The sequence below is a fragment of the Salvia miltiorrhiza genome, unplaced genomic scaffold (assembly GCF_028751815.1).
Source record: "Salvia miltiorrhiza cultivar Shanhuang (shh) unplaced genomic scaffold, IMPLAD_Smil_shh original_scaffold_269, whole genome shotgun sequence".
Classification (NCBI taxonomy): Eukaryota; Viridiplantae; Streptophyta; class Magnoliopsida; order Lamiales; family Lamiaceae; genus Salvia; species Salvia miltiorrhiza.
In genome coordinates this window covers 291,599-300,646 of record NW_026651514.1, presented here as the reverse complement: position 1 = coordinate 300,646, position 9,048 = coordinate 291,599, and the positions used below count along the sequence as shown (strand labels likewise).

Genomic DNA, 9,048 nt, shown 5'->3' with positions numbered 1-9,048 from the left:
TCGTCGATATTTTCGTAGGAAAACAAATGAACATAATAATGTGAACGAAAGGAAACAGGTGATTTGCCTAAAATGGTGATCAAATTTAAAGTGAGGAATGCAGAGTGACATACAAATATTTAAGTTAATTATTAGAGAGATATAGTTCATCGTTTGTTTACCTTTGTTTATATTTGTTCAGTGATGATTAATCAATTTCTTGCATTTTTTGCCTGGAGAAATTGACGAGTCACTTGGTGTGTCTACAATATAAAATCCAATAGTTAAAGCAACGAGATAAAATAAAACAACCCAAAAATAAAGATAATTGGATAGTATTTACCTGGTACCATCATTTCAGTTCAGCGCAGAGGAGCAATATATGTTACAAACAAAATGAATTATATTAATCACATTTAAAATCATAAAGATTCAAAGTAAATTATCTAATTGATGATGGAGCATTGCCCTGATGATGCAGTATGATATAACAAATGCAAGATGATGGAGATTTGGTTGAATTATTACAGAGTAATTTTGTTATATCTTATTGCATTTACAATAAACGAAATAGATTGATTTATTATACATACGTTCAGACGTTCGTAACTTTTATCATACATCCAAAAATATAGACTGATAGTTATGTATATATTGAACGTGTATATAACTTTAGGTCGAACACAGAATGAATGCACAAGAATATTAATACTAGACAATATTTAAATATTCATGATCTGTAACATGTAACACACTACAGATCTTCTTCTGCTTTCACCTCTCTGCAATATCTTCCTACCACACTAAATTCTCATTCAAGAATGGCTACAACACAAGCAGAAATTCAGAGGCCCATCGCCAATTTCTCCCCAAGTTTGTGGGGCGATCAGTTCATCAAGAATGATTCTGGTGCTAAGGTACTTGCACAATTTTTTACTATATTCGTTTTGGGCCATTCGTATATATTCACTATGATAATTAAGTATTAAAAAACAAGTTTGTTGTTTACTGTTTAATTAGGCTGCGGAGAAACATTGCAAGGCAATTGAAGAGTTGAAGAAGGAAGTTATGAATATGATAACTGCTGCTGAAAGCAATCTTGTTGAAGCGATGAACCTTATTGACACACTCGAACGCCTTGGCATTTCTTATCACTTTGAAAAGGAGATTGACCAAAAATTGAACCATTTTTTTAATCTAAATACAGATTATTGAATTATAATGAATCTGGAAATTTTTGAATGCCTGAACTTTTTTCATAATCTGGAACTATTTTCATCGACGATCAACGTCACTAACCTGGAGTAGATGGCAGCTATCAGATGTGAGTTATATGTGGTTGTCGGCGATTTCGGTGAACGAGAAAGGGAAAAGTGATGATTGAATGTAAGTGGCTGACCGGCGAATGCAGAAATTGTTGAATGAGGTTTCGACGACGGCGGAAGTCACACAATAACTCACTAACCTAACATCCTCCGTGATAATATCAATAAGAAACACATAGCTATAGTCCAAATCCATCAAAACGATCGAAAACCTCCTACAGATTCGGTAGCTGCGAAATTTGTGGGATACTATAATTCTTTCCAAATAATGTTCACAGTATGTTTACTTTTTTGACCCTACGAACTTCAGATTCATTAAAATCAATATTAAAAATGATTATAATAATTAACAGAAGTTGCAATCTCGTCCATTGATTGATTTTGATCTAACGAACCATACTATGACTCATTACTCTATATAGGGATGTGTTCTTATAGAATGCAACCCTATATATATATATATATATATATATATATATATATATATATATTTATGGAGAGGTTCAAGAAAGAACCACTAAATAAAAGAAGAACGAAGAACCATTTTCAGCCATTCGATCATCAAGATCTACAGTGAATGCATTATCTTGTTGGATAAATGCAGATCATGGGTTCAAATCCTAAAGGGGGCAATTTTTTTTTATTTTTTTGAGTGCATTAATTTTAACAGCAAATGCATTAATTTTTACAGTTGATGCATTAGATTTGATGGTTCTCACGTTATCACAAATAATGTAATTCTCTCTAGAGCCACACCCTATATATATATATATATATATATATATATATATATATATATATGGTCAGCTTCAATGGAGACCACTTCCCTATATAGAGAATAGAGACCAAATCAGAGCCATTGATCTCACCAAAATCAATGAATCAAATTAATCCGAATTCTTCAAGTTTAGGAAATCCCGTAAATTCCTCATTTTCCAATTCTGGGAACCAATGAACATTATTATGAACTTACGAACATACTAATGTTCGTCGATGTGTTCGTATAAAAAAATGAACATACTATTGTTCGTCGATATGTTCGTATAAAAACAAATGAACATACAAATAAACATACTTATGTTCGTAAGTTCATAATAATGTTCGTTGGTTCCCAGAATTGGAAAATGAGAAATTTACGAGATTTTCTAAACTTGAAGAATTCGGATTAATCTGATTCATTGATTTTGGTGAGATCAATGGCTCTGATTTGGTCTTCATTCTCTATATAGGGGAGTGGTCTCCATTGAACTCTTCCCTATATATATATACATATATATATATATATATATATATATAGGGAAAGGCTAAAATAAGAGCATTTCTTAAGATATAAAATAAGAATCATTTTCACCCCTTAGATCATCAAGATCTACGGTTGATTTATAATCCTGTTGGATGGATTTATGGTCCTGAGTTCGAATCCCAAAGGTATCAAAAAATTATTTTTCACAATTCATATCTTTATATAGCGAATTCATACGTGTTCTACATAAAATTCATATATTAAAAATTGCTCTTATTTCTTATTTTAAGATGTGCTCTCACGGTAGCCCACCCCTATATATATATAGGATAGGGCTATAATAAAAACACTTTTAAGTGTATAAAATATGGATGAATCTTGTCCATTAGATCTTGATTTATCTAATAGCTTGAAATTAGCTTCATAATATCTACAACATTACACGACTGATACACTTGAGGTTAAAGGGGTAAATTTGTAATATTTATTTCGGTTATTAAGATTTGTATAATTAAACAAATCTTTGTTTCCATATATTATCAATTCAAATCACTAACCTTTTAATAAAATCCTAACTTAGACGTCCAACATTTTTTTATAACCGCAAAATAATTATAAATTCAGTTTTTGTATCATCAATCTTGAAATATTAACGAAAGCTTTCTGAATTCATCATTTTTAACATCTATCTCAGTACGTCTGATGTTGTTTCTAATATATATATACTATTTTTTATTATTTAATGTACAATATTTCCCATTGCTTTATTTCAAAATTCGTAATAGTATTACTTATAATTCATGGCTACATTAAATTAAATTCTCAAAGTATTAGATATAATTCGTAACAAAAGTACTTCCAATTCATGCATGGAATGAAAATTTTTCGTGTTACATGAAAATATAATTAATAACAAAAGTATTTTCAATTTTTAACAAAAGAACTTCAGAAAATTCAGAACATAATTCGTAACAAACGAACTTAGGATTCGTGCATAGAATAAAAAAAAATTCATGAATTATAATAAAATTAACAACTTAGAACCTCTGAAATTCGTAAAAACAGTACTTATAATTCGCGACTACAAAATATGTTTGGGGTTTTCAGTGTTTTCGCTGGAAGTTTGTAGAAGGTCAAGAGAGAGAATGAGAAAAACAAAGACTTATTATGCTTTCAAATTCAAGGAAAACGCAATTATTCGTTTAATTAATTCTACATTGAATTCATTTAAGTGAATTGATATCTGATATGAAAAATAAATTTTGATTGTATGCATTGGGCGTGGAAGAATTGCCCAAAAGCGTGGCACAGCGCATATACACGCAGTGATCAAGGGGAGCCCACCTTGATTTTGGAGACCGTTGCATCCCACGATCTGTGGATTTGGCATGCCTTCTTTGGCGTCGCTAGTTCGAACAACGACATAAACGTTCTGAACCAGTCGACTCTCTTCTCCGACGTGTTGGATGGAACGGCGCTGCCGGTGATCTTTCAGGCCAACCAGCGCTACTACCAGATGTGCTACTACTTGTGCGACGACATATATCCGGAGTGACATTGTTTCGTCAAGAGTCCACCAATGGCGACCAATCCGAAGGAGGCGAGGTTCAAGAAGATGCAAGAATCAGCATGGAAGGATGTCAAACGTGCTTTTGGAGTGCTTCAAGCTCGCTGGAGAATCATTCGAAGTCCGGTGCGAGGTTGGTACGTCAAGAATCTCAAGGATATCATGATGTGTTGCATCATTCTCCACAACATGATTGTGGAGAACGAAGGTGATAGAGCTGACCATTGGAGAGACGACGACGCAGGACACGGGGCGTTTAGCAGTGACTCGTCGGAGAGTGCTCGAGCAACACCGATTTGCTTCGAGGAATACGTGCAAAGAGATGCAATTCTTCAAGATAGACAAATGCATGCTCAGCTCTAACGTGATTTGATGGAGCACGTTTGGGCACGTTTCGGACCTCTAGATCCGGAATAGTTATTTTAGGATGTCTTTAAATTTTTAAGATTTATGTAATTTTTTATGTAATCTTAAGGATTTTTAAAATTAAATGAAGTTTAATTTGAAGTCAATTGTGCTATTTAAATTTCTGCAATTAAAATTAAATAAAAAATACAATAATCAAAACTAAAAAGATCAGGTCAGCTATCATGTCATCCCACTGCAGCCTCAATGACCCAATGTGATCCCCTCTCTATCAGGTCACTCCCACTGCTGATGCTCTTAGAGGTTTCGAATTTTAAAAACAAGTTCGTCAATTACAATCTATTTTTTAATAATTCTAAATTCATTTCAAACAAAAAATTATTTTATATTATGCTTACTCATTTTTTTTAGGGAAAGATGTAACATATCATTGAATGATCGAACCGAGTTTACATCATAAGAGCATCTCCAACGGATGTGTCGAGCGCCACGTCTATCCAGGTCGCTGGAGGGAAGGCCGTGCTGGAGATGCGGCGTGGTTCGAAGCAGTGGCGATGGCAAGACGCGGGGCGTTGGCGGATTTTGGCGAAATCATGCGCTACACGCGCACGGTTTAATTAAAAAAAAATACAAAACCTGGGAATTTTGGCGAAGGCAAAACTTGGAGTGGATTTTTGCTAAATGTTTTGCTGGAAAAGAGAAGGAGGTTAGGGGAGGGGAGAGGGGGGAGGGGAGTCGGTGGGGGAAGAAAGAAGAAAAGGGGAGTCGGTGGGGATGGGGAATTTTTTTTTTCTTTTAAAATCTTAATTATTTAAATTATGTAATTTTTATTTTTATTGCAATGTTTAATTTTAATTTTAATGAAATTTGGAATTTAAAAATAAAAGTGTAGAAATGTGAATTTTGTGGAAATGAGGATTTAAGACCCACTCTAAGACCCAATGCATTGGAGAGGGGTGTGTCTTAGGTGGGGACCACCATCTAAGACCCCCTCTAAGACATAATGCATTGGAGATGCTCTAAGGAAAAGCCCGAGCAAACAAAAAGTGCAAAGAATTACATAAAGCAAACTTAGCGATACTATCAGCATTGGCATTGCCTTCTCTAGGAGTCCAACTAAAAGCCAGCTGAGGAATGGAGGCCCGAAGCGCATCAATCTGACTGATATAATTCCCCAAGTAAGACGAGTTCTTCTCTTGCTTCATGAGTAGCCAATATAGGGATTGATTGTCCGTTTCAAAAATAGCATAAAGGATACCATGCTCCCGGCATAATCGAAGGCCTTCAAGAACCGCTCTAGCCTCCGCTTCAATGGCTGTAAATGCTTCATCACAGAAACCATATTTGCAACCTATGACGCTCCATTCAACATCTCTCAATACCACCCCAAAACCACAACCTCGGTTCAAATCCACCGCAGCATCACATGAGATTTTAACTTGACCTTCCCTGGCCGGAGCACTCCACCGTAATCGCCCCGCATCTGTTGAACTCTCGATGTAGTGGGTGTCACCCATTGAGCACGAGCTGCTATGGCAAGGAAATCTACATGTGTGAGCTCTTTGCCTTGAAAAATGAGTAGATTTCGTGCATACCAGATGGACCACAAAGTCGTGGCAAACACAGCATGTTGTTCTTTATGGGGATACCCTTTCATAATTTCGACCCATGCTGTAATGGAGAGTGAAGTAATATCTTGATTTTGAGGCAAGCGCAGAGGCGAGACCGCCCATAGAAAACTGACCCACGCACAGTCGCGTAAAGCATGCTCCACCGTCTCCTCACCGCCGACAAACCGGGTGTACCTCAATAGATCTACGCCGGAGGGCCATCGCCGTACGTAGAGCCTCAGCAAGACAACGCCACAGAAACATCTTCACCTTCGAAATAACGTTGAGGCCCCAAATCCATTTCCACAAACCAGAATTAGAAGACGAAGACGAAGACGAAGCCTCCTGTCGTTTTTTGATCTCAGAAGCCAACCAATACCCAGATTTTACAGAATAGTCGTTGAGACGTCCCGTTGGCCAAAAGAGTCTATCCGCCACAGCAGGATCCGACCGAAGTTGAGAAAGAATTTTCCATTTATTTCTAGCCTCGAAACAGGTATCAATAAAGTTCCCTAGAGGGGTGTCTAGGGTATCAATAAGACGCTTACTCATTTTACATTATGCTTTCTTTCTTTTTTATTATATTCTCTCGCGCTCAGCTTCACATCTCGATTTTGCTAAAATTTAAGGTTATTTTCCTATTATTTGTATTGCATATAGAATATTATTGACTATGTTAATTTTTGTAGCTAGCTTCGGCAAAATGAAGTTTTTCAAAACTAAAATTGATAAAATCATATTTTACATTATATTAATTTGTGCATCCTCGAAAATGAAATATTAGAAAATTTTGATCACTATATGTTATGAATGATTTTACTTCTCAAAATATTAAAATATCTCAATTACTTTAATAGCTATTTGATTAATGATGAGGATGCAACAACGTTGTGCATAACAGGACTGAAATATTATTATTATTATTATTATTATTATTATTATTATTATTATTATTATTATTATTATTATTATTATTATGTGGAATATTTGGTGCAGCACTGACTTGACATGATTGACGTTAACAATTGAGAATTATCCTAGCAACTTAACGACTTTGACAATTCAGCTCTGTATTAGCCTCGATGACACAGCTCTGTAATAAGGGCATAGGCCCAGTTATGTGGGTTAATGGGATTTAGGGGTCAAACGAGCCAAGTTGACTTAGATGCATATAAATAGGGCTTCTATTATTAAATTAGAGAAGGGTTCTTTCATTCTTCTCACCATGTAAAATGTAAACTTCACAGTTCAAAATTTAAATTATTTTGTTTGAAACTACTGCCTTTAAATTATACTTGTAATTTTAATTACTCTCACGAATCATTTATTAATATTTAACAAATCAACTTTAATGCGTCATTTTATTCACTTTATACACGTCTCCCGATATTTTTTTAAAATTTGTATCTTTTCCATAAATGGTTATGCTGCACAGTGTGCATATGCACACTATCGCTAAGATCACGACACGTAGTTATTGAATAAAAACCACTCAACTTTTCTTTTTAGAAACTCAGATCGGTTTTTAATGTAAAAATACCATCGGTTCTTATGTATCCTGTATTTGATTTGACCCTCATAATTCAAAATTATTTTTAACTTTTTTTTATACATGTCTTGAAAAAATCATAGCAAATAAAATTTAAAAAAATGTCATAGTATTTAAATTGTTACCTAAAAAAATTTGATTTCCATTCTCCCCACATCCACGTTTTTTTATTTTATTTCTTTGTTCTCATTTTCATATTTTTTGTGTTTTTTATTTACATGATTTTTAATTAAATTATTTTTTAATATAAAATTTAAAGTAAGAGCATCTCCACTCAGCGTGTCTAAGGGAGGATCGATCCGGGTCGCTAGGAGGGTGGCTGCGCTGGAGATGCTGCCAGGTGCGAGGCCGTGTCTTGGTGGATACCCGGGGCGAAGAGCTTGGAAATTCAGCGCGTCCACCGGACGTGCCCGTATTAAAAAAAAATCGAAAAAATTAGAAACAGGAGAGATTGGAGATGGCTGGAGGAAGAAGATGGAGGAAGAAGAAAAGGGTAGGTGGGGGGCCTTGGGGGCGGTGGGCTCTACTTTTTAAGTTTGATTTTGATTTTTTTTAAATATTTTTAATATCTTTTGTTTTATTTTTTGTTTTTTGTTTTTTGAATTTAAAATTTAGCATTTTATTAATTCCTTTTAATTTCTTAACCTAATTTTTAATTATTATAATACTTTAACTTATTGTATTGTATTTAAATTATTGTAATGTTGAACAATACTCACGAATGACAGTATTGAGGAATTCAGTCCCACGATCTGATCTGATGCTGATGATGTTGACTTCCTTAGTCTACTCAGCAGCTTTGGCAATTCCAGCAGTGTCTCTCTCTTGGTGTAGAGAAAGATAACCCAAGTATATCGTGAATAATCATCCACAACAACTAAGGTGTACTTCCTACCGTTGTAGCTTCTTGGAGAGATTGGGCCAAACAGATCCATGTGAAGTAGTTGAAGAATCCTTCCAGAGGAGTGTCCTGACTTTGACTTGAATGACGTCCTTGTCTGCTTTCCTCTTTGACATGCTTCACATTCTTGCTTCTTCTGGAATACAATAGAAGGCAAATCTTCTACCAGTTGATGTTTAGCAAGCTTGTTGATCGTCTTGAAATTGAGGTGGTTGAGTCTCCTGTGCCACAGCCAGTTGAGCTCCGAGCTGCTTTTGCTGATGAGACACGTTTCTGGAGCGCTGTCTTCCCATGAGACGACGTAGAGACTTTCTTGTCCGAATCCTTTCAGGACCATCTTTCTTTGATTGTTTCTAACAGTGAATTCATCCTTTTTTATCTTCACTGTGAAACCGCTGTCTCACAGATAACAAATTATGTTTAAGACCATAAACAAAACTAACATTACTGATACTGGCGTTACCCATGTCGAGCACACCATAGCCTTTTGTTTCTCCGATTGAGTTGT

General features: G+C 35.2%; 3 protein-coding genes across 3 annotated transcripts; 2 read left to right on the top strand and 1 right to left on the bottom strand.

Annotated features, from left to right (window-relative positions):
- Positions 1–423: 423 nt before the first annotated feature.
- Positions 424–1,194, top strand: LOC131003814 ((-)-5-epieremophilene synthase STPS3-like). Its single transcript, XM_057930370.1, has 2 exons — positions 424–896; positions 1,000–1,194. Exons 1-2 carry the CDS (start codon positions 801–803, stop codon positions 1,192–1,194), a joined length of 291 nt encoding a protein of 96 aa, XP_057786353.1. The 5' UTR covers positions 424–800.
- Positions 1,195–4,126: 2,932 nt separating this feature from the next.
- On the top strand, positions 4,127–4,477 carry LOC131003813 (uncharacterized). The gene has a single exon (XM_057930369.1). The coding sequence runs from the start codon at positions 4,127–4,129 to the stop codon at positions 4,475–4,477; it is 351 nt and encodes a 116-aa protein (XP_057786352.1).
- Positions 4,478–5,499: 1,022 nt separating this feature from the next.
- On the bottom strand, positions 5,500–5,997 carry LOC131003812 (uncharacterized). Its single transcript, XM_057930367.1, has one exon. The coding sequence runs from the start codon at positions 5,995–5,997 to the stop codon at positions 5,500–5,502; it is 498 nt and encodes a 165-aa protein (XP_057786350.1).
- Positions 5,998–9,048: the final 3,051 nt, after the last annotated feature.

What these genes read in the sequence shown, in the direction of transcription:
- LOC131003814 (XM_057930370.1), top strand. Translation starts at nt 801, where the DNA reads ATGGCTACAACACAAGCAGAAATTCAGAGGCCCATCGCCAATTTCTCC. An exon ending in AGAATGATTCTGGTGCTAAG is followed by an intron (nt 897 to 999) that starts GTACTTGCACAA and finishes CTGTTTAATTAG; the next exon opens with GCTGCGGAGAAACATTGCAA.
- LOC131003813 (XM_057930369.1), top strand. Translation starts at nt 4,127, where the DNA reads ATGGCGACCAATCCGAAGGAGGCGAGGTTCAAGAAGATGCAAGAATCA.
- LOC131003812 (XM_057930367.1), bottom strand. Translation starts at nt 5,997, where the DNA reads ATGGGTGACACCCACTACATCGAGAGTTCAACAGATGCGGGGCGATTA.